Below are 20,646 nucleotides of genomic sequence, written 5' to 3'. Positions count from 1 at the left end.
CATTGCCTTGCCCTGCTTTTTTCACTTAAAAAGATTATTATTTGCAGGCCAGACCCCACCTCCTCGCTTTAGCAGGCACAATTTCTCCACGGAGCACAGGTTCCTCACAGATACATTGTCAAAGTCTTTTCCCAAGACATATACTTCCAGAGCATGAAAAAAGTCATGGTGGAAAAAAATCCTGCCCTGATAATACTGGAACAGCCTCTGCATTGGGTTTAACAAACCCTCATTAATTACCTGTGTTGGGAAGCTGGAAGGAGATTGTTCAATAGTTATAGAAATGATGGTGAGGGACAAATGGGACAAAATGTTGTTGCTACAAGGGCCTGACCTGCAGGTTTGCAGGTGGGGTAGCAGGACAGGGGGATGCTGCATTTCAGACCCTGTTTTGGCTGTGGTGGTGCTGGTTTAACAAAGCACAGAAACCTCTGTGTCCCACAGATTCTACAGGGAAGCCAAGCAAGGTATCTGCCAGAAAAGTGGGATTTGGCAAACGCCTCTATTTCCAGGATGTTGTCATGTTCATTTATTTGTGCTGCTTCCAAGTGTCACAATAAGGACTGGTCATCTTTTTTGTCTTCTTGTCTTTTAATGTGGACCTCATCTAAAAAATGTGAGGGGCAGAGCTGACACTGCAGCCTAAATCTGTGGAGCAAAAGCAGCTCTTTAACATCCATGTGATTTTACACATGGGCATTAGAAAACTGATGACAGATCCACTTAATTAAAGCTTTGGCTCTTGCAGCTCTTAGGTCACTAAGTGTCTAATCCTGTGTATTTTAAGGGATTAAAGCATTTCATGAGTTGTACAAGTTAATCAAATGCATTGCAGTTTAATTTTTTGTCTTTTAAAATATATATATTTACATATCCTGCTATAAAGAATATGGTATTTGCAAGTAGCATAAACAGTCTGCCTGAGAGGAATAAAATTTATTTTTTAAAGAGTTACTTAAAGCATAGGGCTTGTAAGACCAGGCTGTGCTTAGCACATTCTTTGTTGTGAACTTGTAGTCTGGTAAGTAATAAATTATTGAGCTCTGCTTTAGTGTCTCCTTGCAACTCCAAGGCCACTAGAAACTTGCTCTCCACATGGACACTTTGTAAAACAGGCATGAAGAAAACACGGATGCTTATATTTCCACAGGATCTTTGTGTTAATTTATGAATTATTTTAATGAGTGGCATTACCTACCAAAGATCATGGCCAGCTGGGCAGGGAGGCACAAAGGTTGAGAAAGCCATCAGCTGTAATATCTTGTGTGAATGTTGCCTGTCCTGGCAATCTCCAAATCTCTGAAGTGGTTGTGATAATGTTAAGGATGTGCCCTTTCAAATTATTACTGTGGAATATGGTAGAGATTCCTGCAGCTTGTTGCACAGACCAAGTCATCTGCCCAAGGGATTTCATGTGACACAGTTAAATCTAATTTTTTTTTTAAAATATGTAGAAATTTCTTAAATTTATGTGTTATGAAACACTAAAATTCTACTGTTTAAGAGCAAAGATCTGTTGGAAAAATAAGCATTAACGAAGTCCAAGTTTTACCTATGTTTAATGGGTAAATATTACATTTCTGTGTCTCTTCAAAGTCTACATGATATCCCCAAGTACTTGTTATTCATTAACTGATTAAGATAAATAGAGATTTCATTTGAAAATTTGCTTTTTCCAAAATGGAGCAGAGAACACTTCTTGCATTGATGGTCTTTTCCTCACTCATAGTACTAGCAGAAACTAATGATCAGAAGGTATTTGCTCTATTTTTATTATCAATATCTCATTTGCTGATGTGGTGGTATCGTGGTCACTGGCCAGGTATTGCAGGTAATTCCTATGTAACCACTCCCAGGGAGACTTGGGTGGACTGTGTTGAGATTTTAGAGCTTTGGCTCCCTTTAAGGTCATTTTGGTTGCTTGTTTGGGCTGTTACTGTACAAATGTAACAGGAGACACTTGTAGATGTGTTTGATGATTCTCTTTCTTCAGAATGTAGGATATAAAATTTGAGAGATCAGTAACTCTGCTTTGGCTATGGAATGAGGTTTGGATCTTGACACAGGACCAAACAAGGTCTATGCAGTACCAGGAGGTTTCTGATGAGTGTTTAATAATAAATACGGAATGGAAAAGAGTGAAGTAGAAAGTTATTTACACTGCCTGGAGGAGCAAACTGTTTTGCACCATCACAGTGGTGACTGGTGGCATTGTAAATACATCAAAATTAGGAAGAGGATGCTTTAAGTCAGATTTCTCTGTCCATTATGCCTATTAAAAAAAGGGTGAAGTGGAACTGAAATGCAGGCAGGTGTAGGGGGGCAGGGCCAGGCTTTGTGGCTGCTTCAGGGGCAGCCAAGAGCACTGCAGGAAGCCATGGATGGGGGGGTATGGGCCAACAGTGCCTTTGCCTTTGGGCACATGCCTGGGGCTGGTCCTCTGCTTCTCTCACCAGGGGTACAGCAAAGCTCCTCCCCATGCTGCATCCCACTGAGCCCTGGTCTGTGCTGGCCACAGCCTAAAATGCTGCTGGGCTGGGCGAGTGCAGGAGATGCAGATCCTCCTCCCTGCAGCATCCCTTGGGCACGTGGCAGCAGAGGAGATTCTGCACTGGGCAAGTTTTGCACAGGACAAACTCCTCCTGTGTTAGAAGGATCCTCAGTGGGCAGCAATGGCCACCACATGCCTGCACTTCCCCAGTGAGCCACAGCTTGGGGCTTGGTGCTCCTTTTGGCAAAACCACGCTCTGAATGTGCCATGGGCAGGTGTGAGTAGGGTAGGGCAGCCAAGTTTTGAATTTCAGCCAGTATCCTAATGGAGAAGAAGGGATGCTTTTAATTGGCAAGCAAAGTACAGGAGATTAATTATCAAAATAGCTGAAGACAATTAGCCATTCAAAAGACTTGGAGGATGGAAAAATAAAAATAGAAGTGCAATGATATGCTTGGTTGCTGAGCTTTTTTATTTTAATCAGCTATTGGACTCTTGAGAGGCTGGTAATGTCCAGATCAGCCTTTTTTAGTGTCACTGCTGGAACATGGGTAAGACCTTCAGAGAGACATTCCAAATGCAAAAGGAGGTGTCCATGTAGGCAGGTGCTCCAGTCAGCTCTCAATTCAGCCACCCTCTGGGGTGCTCCAGGCAGCTCTAGAATGGTGCCCTCCTCCTTTGGGCATCAGGGGCCCTGGAAGAACCAGACCAGGAGAAACGTGAGTGCTCAAAGGATATCTCTGCTCCTGTAAACAGTGAGGGGTAACCAGTGCTTGGGAGGCCCATGTGAGGTTTCAAGGCTGCTAAACATCCTGTGGGACACAAGATACCAAGCTGGAAAACAGGAAGCAAAGCCAACAGCTGGGAGAGCAAATAAACAGTCACACAAAAACCAGGGTCCTTCCCTGGGTCAGGCTTAAAGAGGCTTCTGATCTTCCTGAGGAAAATCTTGGGCAATGCACTGGGGTGATGCAGCAGCAGCTTCACTGTACCCCCAAGGAGAGAAAAAGGTTCAACAGAAGCTTCTGTGGAGCAGCAAAATGCAGCTGCAGCTGCAGGTTTTGCATGGGACAGTGGCTGTGGCTGCAGAGAAGGGAATAAGCAGACTGGTCCAGAACAATCCCCTCCCCAGTTCCAGCCAGGCTTTCTAACAGTTGATTTCTTCATCAGACTTTTCCAACAGCATCATCCAGGTAAGGATGGTCTGAGAGCAAAACCTGCGTCAGCCTGTCTCAGTTTGTTTGTTTTTTTCCCAGCATGCTGTTGAAATATACAGCCTCCACGTGGACTGCAAGGTCACATCACGATTTGCTCACACTGTCATCACTAGCAGAATTGTCAACCGAGCCAATGAGTCCCGAGAGGCCACCTTTGAAGTGGAGTTACCCAAGACAGCCTTCATCACCAACTTCTCCATGTAGGACCAGTCCTCACCTGTAGTGTAAAGGAGGCAGCTCGGGGGGGTTCACCTTTCTGCTCAAAGAAAGAGCACAAAGCTCTGCAAAAATGTTCTCTGGGGCTAAGTAGTAAGCAGCCAAATAGAAAAGAGGTGCCCAGGGCCAGGCTACCTGCTGCACAGGGTGGGTGATGTGCTCAGTGGTGGTGCTTCTCCTGCTCCAGCCTCCTCAAGACTCTGTAAGGACAAGGGTTGTGTCTGTAAGGACAAGGGTTGCATTGTGCTGGTGGCTCCTGGCATTCTCCTGGGTGGGAAGGGATTTGGAGCCAGTCTCCCTTGCTCATGCCCAGAGAGCCACAAAAAAACTTCTGTTGATTTTCTTTTCCCAGTGTATTCCTTCTAATATAAATTAATTTTCATGGAAACCAAACAGGTCCATTGATGGTGAAGTATACCCAGGGATAATAAAGGAGAAAGCTGCTGCTCAAAATGAGTATGACTCGGCTGTCTCGCAGGGACAGAGCGCTGGCCTCGTCAAGTATGTTGCTATTCTGAGTAAAACTGCTCCAACACCCCTCTGTGGCTTCTTGTTTGGCTGGGGGCAGATTAAATCCTGGTGATAGCCACATCCCAGTGGGGTCAAATCAGTGAAAATCAATCTTGGGTTCTTGGTGGGAGGGACAGTGTACCTTTGTGTGTGTGTATATACATACATACGTATGTATATATATATATATATATATATATATATATATATAATTTTTTAAGCATTTATATAAATTCACATATATATGATGTATGGGTGGTCTTGCAATGGGCTCCAGTAGGAAGCATCCCTGTTTACCAGTGCCTTGGGACTTGCTGTCATAGAATCACTGAATGTTCTTGAAAGGGTTCTACAAGGATCATCAAATCCAATTCTTAAGTGAATGGTCCATAGAGGGATTGAACAGGCAACCATGCTCTGACCAACTGAGCTAATCTCAGGGTCAAAGATCCTTAAAGGACCTCAAAGATCATTTAGTTCCAAGCCCCCTGCCATGGGCAGGAACACCTTTGAAGCTGCTCAGAGCTCCATCCAGCCTTGGTCACTGTCATTCAAGAGCACCTTGCCACACTGGGATGATGCTCAGTGCTGAGTCTGCCTCCCTGCAAGCATAGAGGACCATGGACTTGAACAGATATTACAGTTTCAGGGTATATTTAATCTGTGTTTCACAGGTATCCACTCTGAGGCATGCAGGGGTTTCTGCTCCATTTCTCAGCTTGCACCCAGGACACATTAGTGTACTGTACAATATGTGATGTACATAGTAGCACCTGCAATGTAAAAAATCCTCTCTATGATGAAACATATTTACTGCTACTCTATTGATCCCATGTGACACCTTGGAGGGGCCACAATAAAAGTGTGCAAATTATTTTGCACACTTCACAAACTCTAGTCACCACAAGGAGGTAAATCACTTTTCTTGCCCCCAGAATTACAGACAGAAAGCTGGAGCAGTTCCACGTATCCGTCAGCATCGCAGCTGCCAGCAAAGTCACTTTTCAGCTGAGCTACGAGGAGCTGCTGAAGCGGCAGCTGGGGAAGTATGAGCTGCTCATCAGGGTCTGGCCCCAGCAGCTCGTCAAGCACTTCCAGGTGAGCTGTCCTGGGGAGGGCTGGGCAGGGAGCAGTGCCCTGGGTTTCAGCACAGCCACGTTCCCTCTGAGATGCTGATGTTCACATCTTCTCCTCTACCAGATCGATGTGCACATCTTCGAGCCCCAGGGCATTCACTTCTTGGAGACAGACAGCACATTCATGACAAACGAGTTAACTGAGGCACTCACCAAAGTGCAGAACGAAACCAAGGTAAAGCAGCAGCTGCCAGCGGTTACTGCCACTGGAGCTCTGAGTTATATTGCTTTAGATATTCCCTTCTGATTGCTTTGCAGGCTCATATTTTATTTAAGCCAACTCTAGATCAACAGAAGAAGAATTCTGAACGTGATGAAACGCTCCTCAATGGTGATTTTGTTGTGCGTTATGATGTTAAGAGAGAAGCCACTGCAGGTGATATACAGGTAAAAAGAAATAGAAATGAAAATGCTTTTAGATCACCAATAAGTATGAATGTGAAGTGCAATGAGCAAAACAGCAGCATTTCCTTTGAAACACCAACAATGACACAAAAAGCTCTTCCCATTAATCCAGGGTCAGCAGGAACTGAGGGTGATACTGGATAATCCCCAGAGACACCAGCTGTATTACAAAAAAATCACTCAGGAAAAAAAAAAAATCTTAAAAATTTTATTCAAATACCCAATCTATATTGGTATTTTATGGAAGCCTCTTTACACTCTTTTAAAATTATTATTATTTTGGCTCCTCTAGCATGTATCTGTGGCTTATTGTAAACACATTTTAGAGGAATGTGATTTATATAACTTAAAACGATGCTTGGTCTCTGTGTTTTTTGTGATAACTGACACATAACTAAATACAGCAGGAACTTAGAAAATATTTATGAACCAATGCATATTCTAGGGAATAAAATAGAGTATTTTCCATATCATTTCACTAATGAAGTATATACGGGTGTGCTAAAAGGTGGCAGCCACAGTCATTCAGCAGAGATGTACTCATAGGTAACAATAAAGAGGTAATGTGATACACAGTGATAATATGCATATACCATACATATGGCACTGAGGTGTCTAATATATATGTATGTATGCATGCTGCTCTCTGGCAATTTTCTCTCTACAGACAGTCTTGCTTCCAGCTAGGAAATACATTTTACTTTCTTTAATTTAAGTTCTTTTATTTATTTGGGCTTATCAAGAGAGCAGAATGCTGAGCATGCTCCCCACTTCTTGCTATGCCAGAATGTTAAGATTTATTCTTTATTTATTTAGATGTACTTTTATAGGTGATTTTGCATTCTGTATTTCAGATTGTCAATGGGTATTTTGTCCATTACTTTGCACCCCAAGAAATGCCAGTGTTTCCCAAAAATGTCATCTTTGTTATAGACCGAAGTGGCTCCATGACAGGCAGAAAAATCGAACAGGTAACTTCCCCCAAAGCATGACCTGTGTTAGCAGCAGGCACACACACCCCAGCCTTCTGAGGAAGCAACTGGGAATTTTTCATTGGAAGCACACACTGGTTTTGTACACAGCAAAAGGTAAAGTCTTACAGAAATGCTTGAAAATACATATGCATAGATTGAAGATATTAAGGAGTAACTCTTGTCTGACACAATTATTTTCATGGGTATTAAACATTGAGGCAGAGAGAACTTTCTGTATTTTTGCAGAACTTTTTGTGTTTGTATTTTTCTTTAATGAAGCTTAGAGAGTTAATTCATCTGTTTTCCGTTTTATGTTTGATGACTGTGTAGCTCTGCTTGAGAACAGACAAGCCCCCTACAGCCCTCATAGGTTGGATTTTGTGTCTGTATGTTAAGTGAATTGTCTATTTCTGATTATCTCAACCTAAAACATACCATTAGGGTTTAATAAAGGCATAGGGCTGCTTCTGGAACAGAGCTGTAGCCCTTATTAGACTGTAATTTCGACCCCAGTTCAGGCAAAAAAGTGGAAATAATCAAAAGCACTGTTTTCTCCTTGGAACAGACAAGGGATGCTCTGCTGAAGATTTTGCAGGACCTCCGCCAAGAAGACCATTTCAGCTTTATCACCTTCAACAACAAAGTGGTGGAGTGGAAGAGCACTTTGCTGCCAGCCACTGAGGAGAACGTGGCCAGTGCTGCAGCACTGGTGCAGACCCTCACTGCCAGGGGAGGTACACGTGCTTGTAGCCACAAATATGTACCCAGTAGAATTAATTGCTTAGAAAATAATTATTGTTATTAGTTATATAGTGCCCCAGAGCTACCATCAGTGCTTACAAAGCAGGTCAGTTTTTAAGACTTGTGAGTGATGAGTGGGAAAGAAAGCTGTGAGTGGTCAGACTGGTGACTTCATTATGAGATAGATATATATTATAGAAGAGATGCTTACAGCACATTTGTGAACCAAAGCCACCAAGCTTTGTTTACAATTTTTATCACAGATAAAAGATTAGATTAGAAGATTCCTTGATAGCACATTTTTTTATACAGAAAAATGGCAATTCACTCAACATTTGACAGCAATTTGCTGATTTTTTTTCTTTTTATATTGAGTTTCCCCTTGCAAAAAAAAAAACCAAAAAAAAACCAAAAAAAGCACATCCAAAGTTATACTCCTTTGTAAGCCATGTCACATAAATAAAACAGGCAAAACAGACATGTGGCATTTCAGTTGCTGCCTCAGTCAGTGTGCTTGGTGATATTATTTTGTTTTAAGCACCTCTCAAGGGCTCTGTCTCCCTTTAATGTTACACTGTCAGTATGAACAGAAGTTTCCTTACCCCAGGTGCTAACACCAATACACCCAATCATGCTCAGCTCTTTTTCTCTGACTTCTTATAGAAGGCAGGGAAACTTTTCTTAAATATAGGTTAACAGATGACAGTGTGTTTACTTAAGCACTTTTTAATGGCTCTAGACATGTTTGTATTTCCCATGACATATGTGTGGAAAATCCTCCCAGGAGAATACTCCAGCGCTGCCGTTGCAATATAACACCCGGTAATTAAGTCCAGCAGGTTAATTCCCTAAATCCTCCTCTCTAGGAAGGATTACTTCCTGCAGAAAACTTTCAACAAGTGTGCAGGGTCTCTGCAGATGAGTCTCCTGTTTAGGTGAGCGGTGCCTGCTGTCTCTTTGCAGGCACAGACATCAGTGGTGCCCTGCTGGCTGCCGTGGGCGTGCTGGACAAAGCCCAGGGGCTGCCAGAGCACAGCGTCTCCATGATTATTTTGCTGACAGATGGCCAACCCACTTCTGGTGAGTGAATGCTGCGCATGGTCCTCCCTCCCCTGGGGTTTTTTATCTTTTACACTTGCATCCCAATATTGATAGACCTAGCCTGTGTTTTAGAAGAGCTTTGGAATACGCAGGCTGAGGCTGGATATGAGAGGGCTCTGTTGAGGGCTGTAGGGAGTGATGGCAGAGCCTGCCTGCCTGTGGCTGCACATCCTCTAGCTGGGAATTGTTTTGCTGCATACCATTGGCTTCCCAGTTTATAAATTCAAGGGAATTGGAGATAGTCCAGGCACAGCTGAAACAGAAAAGTAAAATACCTAAAGACAAAATGTGGACATTTTGCAGATACCGTGTACAGTCCTATTTGAGAGATGCTGCTTGTACTTCTTCGCCCTCTGTGCCTCAAACTTAAGATATTTTCAAGGTGCTTCTTGTTCTGCATTCTTTGTCATGTCAGTGCAATGGCACAAATTGAACCCCTTGTCTTCTACAGGGTTTTTTCTTAGTTTTATGTAGCACCAGCATCACTCCAAGGTCAGCAATAGTACTTTATCTGTAAGCCCTTAATAAGATCATTCTGCCTTTTAGATTGTGCGAGCCATTCTGCTTTGGGATTTCTTGATTTTATTTTTTTAATAAAATTCAGCTCACAGTGCTGCCTCCCCAGCACAGCCACAGTGAGTATCCAGGGCTCCCCACATCCAGCAGCTAGAAATCAAGCCAAGGTGGCATGTCAGGCATTATTGCCTACACTGCCTTCCTTAGCAAAGCAGCTAAAAAGGAAAAAAAATCTGAGCTGCTGCCATGGTATTGCTACTGGCAGTGACAGTTTCTGCCTGGAAATGCTTATAAAAAGCTCTCCATACATGGCCATCAGCAGCTCTTCAAATGGGGTAAGGTGATAGTGTGAGAGTCTTTTCCTCTGTCACACAAAGGGGCTGGGAGAGAAGCATGGCTGAGTTCATTGCCAATTTGTTGGAATTGCACCATTAACCAATCCATTCTTCTCTGAATTGACACACATAATTTTTATGGATGGTACTTGTCTTTTGAATGCTTTATGAAGTGTATCCATCCCTTGTGTTGTTAACTTGTAGTGTGTATCCCTTCTGTACTAAAAACCTCCTCTGGCCTTGTAATCCTATAAAATATTTTGCACTTAGCCATGACAACATCAGTAGAACCTAACAAAAGTCATTAAGGGGGAGAATCATGTTCTGGCACTCTATATGCAGAGTCGTGCTTTCATTTCCAATTCAATTACCAGCATTCTATCCCTTATCTTTTTAGTATTTTATTCTGAATTATTTTTAAAAACTTCAGGCAGAATTTTCCATTAACCTGCTGCAGTCTATTTGCACTTGAAAAGACTCAAACCCACAACGGTGCTTTTGTTTCATTTACAGGTGAGAAAAATGTGGAAGTAATTCAAGACAAGGTTCAGAAGGCAATCAGTGGGAAATACGCTCTTTTCTGCCTTGGCTTTGGGTTTGATGTCAGTTATAAATTCCTGGAGAAAATGGCCCTGAGCAATGGGGGAATAGCACGGCGTATCTATGAAAATGCTGATGCAGCCCTGCAGCTCCAGGTCAGGAGTAAGCAATGTGCCAGGAAAGCCATCTATCAGCTACAGCTTATATCTAGTTCTAGCAGGAAAATCGCAGATTTTCTGAGATGAAATGTTGGGGTTGAGCTTACCTGTTACTTTAGCAGAGGGAGGAAGACAGTTTGGGGGTATCTGAGGGTTTGTACCCTCCATGTTATCCTGACTCAAAGTCCTCAAATCAATTGCATTCAGACAAATTGGGAAACTCCCACATTTCTGTACTGTAAGAAGATAAATTGTGCAGGGGAAGTGGTCAATTTCTGAGTTTGCAGTAGTCTTGCACTACTAAAGAAAAAGCTTTTTAAGTGGACTTTAGACTTTCAACATATTTCTTTGACAATTTTGCTGTCATTTGTGTGTGTTCTCTGTCTCACTGCCTTTCTTTAGGGCTTTTATCAAGAAGTGGCTACCCCAATATTAATGCAAATTGAAATGCAGTATCCAGAAAATTCCGTTGAAGGATTAACCAAGAACAATTTCAAGCTGTTTTTTGAAGGATCTGAAATTGTAGTGTCTGGAAAAATTAGTAATGAGCTGGAGCTTTTGCCAGTGGAAATTAAAGCTCAGTCAGTAAGTGTTTAGTTTACTAATTGTGAAAAACATCTCTTCCTTCTGTCCTTTGTGGCACAATAGGAGGCTTCAATAAGTGTTTTGTATTTAGTATGTGTTTGTTACATTTGGGCTCTCAGCTCTTTTCCCATTGTTTGATCTCCCAGATAATTTGTTAAAATTACCCTCTCTTGAATTTGCTACAAAAGAAAAACCTTGAAGAATATTCACAATAAGAAAACAGAAATTTTAATTCAGTTTTGTTAATTCTTTAACAAAATCCAAATATTTAGCATTTTAAGCACTTTTAGGTTTATATTGTTACAATGAAGTAGGAAATCTCAATTATTCATCTCAAAAATGCTGAAATAGAATTTAATTAACTCCCTTTTTAGTCATTGTTTCAAGTCCAGAAATACAAATCTAAAATACATACTTTTTAGGTACTTTGGGGTTGCATTTTCCAATGGGAAAGAACAATATTGAAGGACAACTGGTACTGAAAGATATTAAGTCTCATAATGTGACTATAAATGAAGTTTATAGAGCTGAAGTTTATGGAGCTGTTCTTTTGATGGTCAGTTTTCTCCCACTTCAGCACACGAGTAACTTGACTCTTAAGGAAGAAGCAAATGTCAAAGAGAAGGAGCAAGTATTCCAAAATCAAAAGTACATCTTTGGGAATTTCATAGAGAGACTGTGGGCTTACTTGAACATTCAGCAGCTTCTGGAAGAAGTGTAAGTGGTTTTAATGCTTCACATAACGAACTTCTAACTTCTCAAAACACAAATTCCTTATTCGCAAATTATATGATTAGAAAACACAAAGAAACAGAAAAATTTTTCCAGACAGTATCAAAACGTAAGATACTGGGAGAATACTACATTACTGTATGATGAACATGAAGTGACTTTCAGTTTATGGTAGCACTACAACATTCAATTTCATATGTATATGAACACGTAATGTAATACATTCTACATGAAATTACTATGAAACAGATGTCAGTTGTATGGATTGTGTTGAGCTGTTCTTGCACACCCAGAAATATTGTCTGTAGATAAGGAAATGGCAATAGCTAGGGACTAGAACAATATGGATGTCCATAAGATACTTCAAAGGCCATGTATCTATTTCTTTTGTGTATTTAAACTATATATAAACCCCAGTGTTGCAAAGAATGAAGCATTTCCATCATTTCAGGCACATGAACAGCTGAGTTATCCCCATAAGACTACTGACCCTTCAATAATAAATATCTGTGGAGGAACAGCTAATACGTAATCTGAAGATGATTGTTCGTAGTCTCTATACATTTTTGCTTCATCATTAACACAGACTTCAGTATTTCAGCCCAAGAAGAGGACCAGAAGGCCCTGGAGGCCCAAGCCTTGGATCTGTCCCTGCGGTACAGCTTTGTCACACCCCTCACTTCCATGGTGGTCACCAAACCCCAGCAGCAGGAGGAGCTGGCAAGCAAACCCACCGAGGCTGGTAAAAACAGCCCCTCTGAAACACTCTGCTGTTCTTCATTCATTGCTGTTGACTTCCACTTAGCTTCATTTGATAGTGATATAACAAGGCAAATTGGAGGCAGGAGTTCAGGGATTGGCTTCCTTTCAAAATAAAACATGAAGGATTTTTTTGAAAGGTGAAGTGATGAAACAGGCACTACAATTGAAATGGAAAACAGTTTGTTTAAATATTAACTAAAGGTAGTCTAAGAGCTGTTACATAGAGTTTTGCATGGGCTCTATATACCCATCCCTTAGCACAAAAAACCTCGTCACCTGAAGCCCTTGTCTCAGTTTGCTGGTTCACATGGGTAAAGTAATTCAATGTTGACTGTATGACACTCATCTGTCCCTCTTCCTCTTTACAGATAATGAGAAGCCCAGCAGTCTTCCAGCAGGAGGTAAATGTTTTCTTCTTTTCAGTAGCATATTTTCATAGTCTCTAATTTAAAAAAAAAACCAAAGCAAAGCAAACAAAAGAATTCATGGTGGTTGTTCTATAGAGGGAAGTACCTGAAATTTGAAAAAATGTGTGAAGTTGTAAGCAATGCCTGCCACAGTCTGTGCTGATTTTAGGTGGATAACAAGGTCAAAGGGAGAAAATCTTCCATTCAGAAAGTCTCAAAGGTCTAAATTATTTATGCTCTTGAGGAAAAGTAGTTCTTCAAGCCAGTGGTGTTAATGATGCTTTCTGCTTCTTCCTATCACGTGTGAAGCATCTTTCAAAAGATTCCACTCAAGAATGCCTTGTGAGGATGATTCAGGTATTTTTTTCCTCTCTGGAAACTGTATTTATTTGAATAATAATTTATAGGTGAAGAACCTTGGTTTTGCTCTAGTTCTTTCACAGAAATGTATTGAGAGGATCACAATGCTGCCCTGTTTCTGGAGGCTGTTTCTTTCTAAGTGCTGCTGGGGAGTTCAATAGCAGAACCACTCCTGTAAAGGATGTAATGCAATCATGAGTAAAACACAGGTAATTTTTTTTTCTCCAGGTGCTCTTAGAGGGAAAAGTGGGTCACCTGCTGGTAAGTACTCCTCCTCTGTTTCTCTTCAGAATAATTCCATAAAGTTAATTTCATATGTAGGATAGTATCAACCTTATTTTATATAAATGCATTTGGATTGGAGACACCCATTTAATATACAATTTAGTTTTTATCATATGCATTTCAGCCCACAGATATTTTATAATTAACTATAAACATTTGAAAACAATCTTGGTCCCTTTTCAGAAATCAAAAAAATATATACCTCCTGAAAATAAATGTGAAAGATATGAATAAGGATGTATTAGTAAGCTGAAAGAAATGGATGTAAAAACAAAATAATTCACCAGTCCTGGGGTATCCAGGAAAGTCAGAGGACAACAAGCAGGACAGATTCCCAGTTTCAAAGGGTAGGAAAGGAGATGCAAGGTATAAACCCAAAGCAACAAAACATCGGGAAAACCCTTTTATTTCAGGTCAGTGGCGCTCTGAGCTCCAAACTGGCAGCAACAGGAAGATGTTTTCAACAGGTAACTGCTCACAGTGGGGTCAGAGGGGCTGGGCTGGGTGTGCTGCATTCAACACTGCCCAGTGACCCTTGAAAACACAGCTCTAAACCCTGCCAGCTCCAGCTGAGCATAGGCCCATGGCATGGTCCATCCTGAGAGAAATAGGCTCTGCGTGTTGTGCCCCTTTGGGACTTCTCGTCTTAGGCAAAGCTCTCCACAGACATCAGTGAAGAGCTCTGTAAAAAAGGTTTCTGCCCAGCATTTGTCCTGGTTCATCAGCTGACTTAGGGAAAAATGTTTCATTAAACTCTTCTTACTAATTTTAGCTCTTTCAGTTTCCAGGTTCAGAGGTGCTGTAAGAGCACAAACTATTGGTAAGTGACTCACGTCCTAGTCCCATTTCAATTATTAATGTAACTGTAATGTAGACTTCTTCATGCAACAATGCTTTTTCTGACTTCATCAACTCTGAAAATCTTTTACCTCTTCTTGCAGACCTTGGCTAGTTCTTTCCATTTAAGTAGAAAATATCCCTGTGTTCCATGAGAAGACCTCTCTGGCTCAAGTATATAAGAAACACAGTACAACAAATCTTCAGCCTAAGCTTTTTAAGGGCTTCTTGTCCTTAGTAAACTCTATATTTAAAATCTGTTGGTTTCATTCATATCAAGGTGCTGTGTCTGGTTGTGCTTTTCAACAGTTATTGCTTTGTTTTTAACCATTCTATCCAATAAAAGCTATAACTGCTGTTTTAGGAATGAATCTATAAATTATTTTTGCTGTACCTATCCAGCACACAGGCTAGTTTTTTTTGTTGCTGATTTTTTCTTCTTTCCTTTCAGCCAATGAACATCCACAACTTCTCTTGCAATTACCCAGACAAAATGAAATAATCTGTTTAAATATTGATAAAAGAGCACAAGCCTCTGTCCACCTGCTGTCAGATCCAGAGCAAGGTCAGTAAGCCATGTTACCCCAAACTGGGTCTGTGAGTGCAGTTGGTGTTTTTGGGAATAACCCCCTCTCATGAAGAGCCATCTCACACCTGCTGCTTTGCACTGACCAGAGAGGCTGTGGTAAATTCGGCCTTTCTGTTAGGCAATATTGATGGTGCAGCAGCTGGGGGCACTTCTCACAGGTCTGGCTGAAGATGAACTTCTCCTCCTGGTGTCACATCCTCCTTGTTCCTTAGGGTGTTCTCCTACCCAGCCCTTGGGGCTTTGGAGGATGCAGAGACCCTAAGCCTCACAGTCCCTGTGTGCCAGCAGAAAGCTGCATGCTGTGGATGTAGAGCAGATTTTTTGTGGTCCTGTCATTGAGGAGCCATGTCCCAGGCAGCAGGGCCTGCTCTGATTATGGAACAGAGACGCCTCTGTGCAGGAGGTAGAAGCATGGGGTTAAACAGGCTCTAGTGACCCCACTACAATCTTGGGGCATGTGGAGCTGCAATCCAGAAATGCCCCACAAAACAAGATTTGAGACCCTGGTTTCAGTAACAAAACTGGAGTGGGTTTATTAAGATCATTTGTACCTTAAGAGAAGAATCACCTGACAAATTTGTATTAAAGGACTCACAGTGACGGGGAAACTTGGAGATGGAATAAATCACTTTGTGCAGTTTGATATTAACTATGTGAATCCTCCCGTGGAAATCCATGTCTACACTCACGCGATCCTTGTAAGCCACAACAACAAGAACAGTTGGCTGTCATGGACAAAGTCAACCTCCTCCACCATCCAGGGGTAAGAAACATCTCCCTGTCTTTTCCTAAACTTCAAAATATGTCAGATCTTTGTTCATTCAGGCCTCTCCTTACCTGAAGTAAGTGCTTCCAGATGTTCTTCTCCAGCAAGTGTATCAGTGTAAGTAACAGCAGGGTATCTTTATAGAAAATAAGTTTTATTTTAATTCTCCATGCCTGTGTAAAGAGAACCAGAACAACTGCACCATCAGCCTGCTGTTCATGTATTTATGTTCCAAAGGAAAGGAGCCATGCAGAGCAGCCTTGTGCCACCAGCAGTCACTTTGTGTTCCTCCAGGGCAGAGCAAGCACTGCCAAGTGATGGCTTTGACATTTACTGTCCCTTTTATACAGCACTTGGCTCCACACAGGCTGGGGTTTTCTTTCTCCTCAGTCTTAGCAATAACTCCCATCTGGGAAGCTGACATTTTTTATGGGCAGGCATAAAGTGTTGGAATAGCTGTCTGTAACCAAATGTCCACTACAGGAGAAGGGATACTTTAAAAGCAGACTTTATTTTTTGACATAATTAGAGCAGGATCCTTCAGTACCACAAGGAAGAGCTGAGTGTAGATGGCTCCCCCAGCCTTTTTATATTGCTGGAATAAGTCTCCACAAGGATCCCCTGCTGGCCTGGGGCAGACAGGACACACATCACTGCTCCCACACACACAGTTCTAGACAATAACAAGTTCTGCAACAACTGCTTTCAATTATTCTTGCAATTCAAACAGAGCAAGAGCTGGCTGGATTTCTGTCCCAGTATAATTTGCCAAGCAGAATGATCCTCCTGCTTCAATCCAGCACCCGAGACCTTGCATCAGCACTTTGGGGGTGGCTTTGTTAATCCTTTCTGCAGGGAGCAAAATGACAGCGACATTTGTGTTCTCCAAGACCACCTGAGATCACAATAACATTAATGGGTCAGAAGAAAGACAAGATCTGAAAAACTTGTGAAATATCGAAGAAAAAGATACTTTTACATAAAAAAGATTGAATTCTTTTATTAGTCTACTATTGTTCTCATTAAAATGGTGAGAATTTTTTCCCATCCAAGTATTTCTTGTTATTATGGATAATAAGGTGTATTCATCAGCAAAATATTGTCCCCTGGTATATTTGCAAGACGTCTTATGCAGCACAGAGAGAAGATATATTCTACTCAATATTTTCTAGCTTAAAAATAACTACAGATCAGGAAAAATGCAATTGCAAAGATATAAAAGGCAAAAAATAAATTATTTTGATTAATTAATGTCACTTAGTTAAATACATATTCTTTCTTCACATTCTTCTTGGAAATAATTTCCTTATTTACTTCCTAGGCTGAAAGTGACAGTTGAAAAGGAAAGGAGCATTACAGCATCACTGCCTGACATGGTCACAGTAAAAATTTCCTTGGTCAAGTTTCCAGATGATTTCCTTGGGCTCTATTTCTTGAACACCGACCATTTTTCGGACAAAGTCACTGGAGTTCTGGGTGTGTATCAGCATGGATGTGTGCAGCAAAGAATGCTCTTGTAACTCAGTTCCTGAAATGAGAGTGCAGTCAGGGGTTTGTTTCAGGGAGCTCTTGAGAAACTTTGCATTTAATTTATTCCTTTTGGACATTTAACTTCTACTGCCCAGCAATCCCAAAAAAGAGAGGTCTCACCCTGGAAACATAACACATAACACAATGCCTTTCCACTCACCAGTGGCACAACCCAGAGTAGCCCATTATGGCTTTAGAAGATGTTAAAATAAGACAGAAATAATAGTTGGGCTTAACCTCAACAGTGCTGTGGAATGACATGATTGATGCAGAAAATTCATTTGATGTCCAATAACAGACTATAAATAATAGACATAAAAATTGTAAACAATCATGGTTAGGAAATGAAAGCCAGCTGCTCCTGAACATTTTGGCTCCAAAAATCCTGGTGGGACCTAAGATGAAGTTGTTTTGGAAACTTTGCAAACAGAGAGGCTCCATATTCCAAAAACCACAAGGAAGAAATAATCACAAAAACCATCAGAGAAAGGCTGAACCTTCCCATGGAAAGCGTTAGGGATAACAGGAGATCACAGATGAAACAGAGGAATTTTCTAATCTTACTAATGGAGTATCCAAACTTGATCTTTGATTTGTTTTCTGAGATGAAGAGCTGCTCTCCTGGTGTTAGAGCTGCCATTTGGCTTAAACAAACAGCAACACTTTGGTTTGTGTTTTTTAATAATTTCTGCGTCTGTTGTTTAGGTCAATTTTATTCAAAAGCACAGTTTGAGAGTAACTCCAACAACGATCAGAGTGCTGTGGAAAGACTCCTGAGAGTGTCGGGATCTGAGCACAAAGTTTCCAGGTACCCAGATATGGAGGGAGGGAAGAGGGTGTGCTTTGAGAAGTATTTGATCAGCAGATACCAGAGGTCAAAAGAAATGAAACTGAGGGAGTGTTTGTAAGAACACACCTCTTCGTTGTAAATAATTTGCATTTAAATTTTTTCCCAAAAGCCTGCATTTGCTGTTTAAGTGATGCTATAGGGCTCAAGGCTCCTATTTCATTGAGGGGAAATAATTACATCCTGGGGGGGTACAGCTTGCATTGTTTTCCTGGACAGGGAGGGTGTTCCCTCAGTTGGATTTACCATGAGGAAAATTTTCTATCCTTCAACTGCTTTTAGCATACATCTGGGATGGGAAAAAAAGCTGTGACTGTGCAGGTCCTGGGAGTGCTGAGGTACAGCTCTGCCCACCCAGACCTCTGACTCCTGGTACCATCTGCACATCAGGGCAATTCTTACCCTGCTCTTTGATTGTGTTATCACAATTTCTCTTGTTTTGATTTCATTTCAGGTTGTACAAGAAAGATTACAGGCTTGAGTCAGCCAGTGAACCTGTTTCCTGCTGGTCGATAGAACTAACACCCTAGGAAAAAAATATATTTGAAGAAAATTATGCAAACGAAGCTCTTCCAAGTATTTTTGGTACTTTCATCAAGAAAACCACACAGTTAAATCCTTACTGTTGCTCTATATATGTGTCACAAATATTTTATCATGAAATAATTATACTTTCAAGATATGACAGTCCTTGCTTGTTTGCTATTTGCAAATGGTTTCTAATCTGCAGTGTGGTTTTGTTGTTGAAGATTTATGTGAATGAACTAAATAAAATTGACATCATCAGCTCCCAGTTTGATATGGACATGTGGACTTGGGTTTCCAAATACAAATCAGTAGTGTCATCATCCAAGCCAATAAGTGTGTCATGCAAACAGTAATAGATCTCTAAAACTTTATCCGGTTATCGATGGTGGTGTTCTTGAACTGTGCATTTTGTGAAAACACCATGAAATTTGAGACAGTATTAGTTTACCATGTCTCTCATTTTCTATTTTATTGCTGTATCAGGGTTCTCTTCAAGGTTGTTCTGTGAGACCATTCAAAGCCCATGAAATCAGCAGTGGAATGGAGCTGTGTGTGGGATGCAAACCCACACCAGCTGTGCTCCAGTTCATTGTTGCAAAAGTCTCTGAGGCTCCCTTTTGGAAACATCTGCAGAACAGCCATTGGCTGGTTGCAAAACCTCTGGTTACAAAACACTGCATTTCAACCCCAAAAGTTAGCAGCTTTTTTTGGCTCAATTTCATACATTTTGCAAACATTAGAAGATGTTTTACAAATAATGAATATCTCAAACCCAACATGCTGTGCACGGAGGTAACACTGCAGAGTAAGCACACACACACAGAAGCCTCTGCCCATGAAATCCAAGATATAGTTTCAGTCTTCTGCTTGTTGTAGGTTTTAATTCCAAAATTATTTTGTTTTAGAATTTCAATTCCTTTGTATCTTTGAATTTGAACTGCCAGCATTGTAGGCAGTTTAACAGAAGTTTCTTTCTATCCTGCCAATAATATATAACTGGAAAAACCTTTTTATTTTTAAGCAATGTACTAAAAGAGAAAAAATTTCTTGCCAGAGTCAGTAAGCTAAAACAAACTGTGTCATTAGAAGCCTGTTTTTTAAAGAACTGTGCAGACACGATGCCAAGATATGTTTGTGTGAATTGCTTGTACTTTCAAGGTGCTCATTTTACTGCACAAATTACATGAAAAACAATGTGAATTTGGAAACTGGAAATATTAGATTGCTCACTTCACTGCAGCAAAACCAAGGTTCCCAATCTGATTGTTTCCACTGTAGATGAACTTGGGATTTGAATCACAAGCTATTGATCCAGGGTTATACCAGCAGACTTGCTGCAAATTAAATATTCCCTGCTTTCATTATAGGGTGTCTGTGCATCACCTCCTGCCCTGCTCCGAGCAGCAGGGATAGAAACAGCACTGAGCAGGGAGCAGTGGCTCATGGCTGAGGCAGCTTTCACCTGGGACCTTTTTCTTTAAGTGAGGCTCAATCAGGTGCAGGCCATGCTTGAGAGCTGTACTCAACCTGCAGTGCCTGAGCTGTCCCAGGCAGCTGCTGCCCTGCTAGTGCAGCTCTCCCTTGTTGCAAAGAGGCTCTGGGCCAGGGAACTTATTAAGGTACGACAGAAACTCCTCACATTGTTCAAAGATTTTATCTGACTTTGAATAGACAAGTTGTGCTGACAGAGGATTCTGTGCTTTCTGCAGCAGCCCAAAGTCGCTGGTGTGCCTGGCTGCTGCAGCTCCCAAATCCATGTAGTGCTGCTTGCCCTCTGCACATGTGCTTTCCATTCTGTAAGTAGGTGCCGTTCCACTCTTCACTTGAATTGTCTCTTACTTTGTTGTTTAGTCACTCTCCTGTGCTTTCCAAGCCCCAAAGTGAGTTCTGGTGGGTTTCTGATTTCCTGTGCTCCCTTCCCTTGTTCAGAAGCTGAAGGAAGATGCAGTAATGAATATTTGGCATTTTGTAATTTCTAATTCCAGTACAAAATAGTGTCAGTGTATATGTAACAGATCTATGCATATCTCACAGGATATGGCCCCACACTTCTCTTTTAGCCAACACTGTAGCCATCA

General features: G+C 41.3%; 1 protein-coding gene across 7 annotated transcripts; it reads left to right on the top strand.

The window, feature by feature from the left end:
• Window positions 1-1,621: 1,621 nt before the first annotated feature.
• ITIH4 (inter-alpha-trypsin inhibitor heavy chain 4) lies at window positions 1,622-18,893 on the top strand. Of its 7 annotated transcripts, none has more exons than XM_021534017.4 (23): window positions 1,622-1,755; window positions 3,748-3,908; window positions 4,321-4,425; window positions 5,370-5,532; window positions 5,635-5,745; window positions 5,829-5,957; window positions 6,830-6,946; window positions 7,515-7,683; window positions 8,654-8,770; window positions 10,156-10,337; window positions 10,743-10,925; window positions 11,503-11,642; window positions 12,251-12,399; window positions 12,788-12,820; window positions 13,136-13,183; window positions 13,415-13,447; window positions 13,885-13,938; window positions 14,253-14,291; window positions 14,760-14,873; window positions 15,486-15,660; window positions 16,985-17,139; window positions 17,899-18,001; window positions 18,495-18,893. In XM_021534017.4, the coding sequence occupies exons 1-23, from the start codon at window positions 1,681-1,683 to the stop codon at window positions 18,568-18,570; spliced, it is 2,631 nt and encodes an 876-aa protein (XP_021389692.3). In that variant the 5' UTR covers window positions 1,622-1,680; the 3' UTR covers window positions 18,571-18,893. The 7 variants fall into 7 exon arrangements, with proteins under 7 accessions (XP_021389692.3, XP_021389685.3, XP_085446245.1 ...); XM_021534010.4 differs by having other exon boundaries at window positions 12,236-12,399; XM_085590119.1 differs by lacking the exon at window positions 13,136-13,183.
• The last annotated feature ends 1,753 nt before the right edge of the window (window positions 18,894-20,646 follow it).

This window comes from Lonchura striata, chromosome 12 (genome assembly GCF_050655825.1).
Source record: "Lonchura striata isolate lonStrDom1 chromosome 12, ASM5065582v1, whole genome shotgun sequence".
In the NCBI taxonomy this organism is placed as follows: Eukaryota; Metazoa; Chordata; class Aves; order Passeriformes; family Estrildidae; genus Lonchura; species Lonchura striata.
Note: the sequence above shows the minus strand (reverse complement) of the source record. Positions and strands in the feature narration are given on the sequence as shown.

Excerpts from the sequence above, each read along its gene's own strand:
- ITIH4 (XM_021534010.4), top strand. The coding sequence starts at position 1,681 with ATGGAGCAGAGAACACTTCTTGCATTGATGGTCTTTTCCTCACTCATA. Across the intron at positions 10,926-11,502 it reads TGGAAATTAAAGCTCAGTCA|CACACGAGTAACTTGACTCT; the intron begins GTAAGTGTTTAG and ends CTCCCACTTCAG. Across the intron at positions 18,002-18,494 it reads TCTGAGCACAAAGTTTCCAG|GTTGTACAAGAAAGATTACA; the intron begins GTACCCAGATAT and ends ATTTCATTTCAG.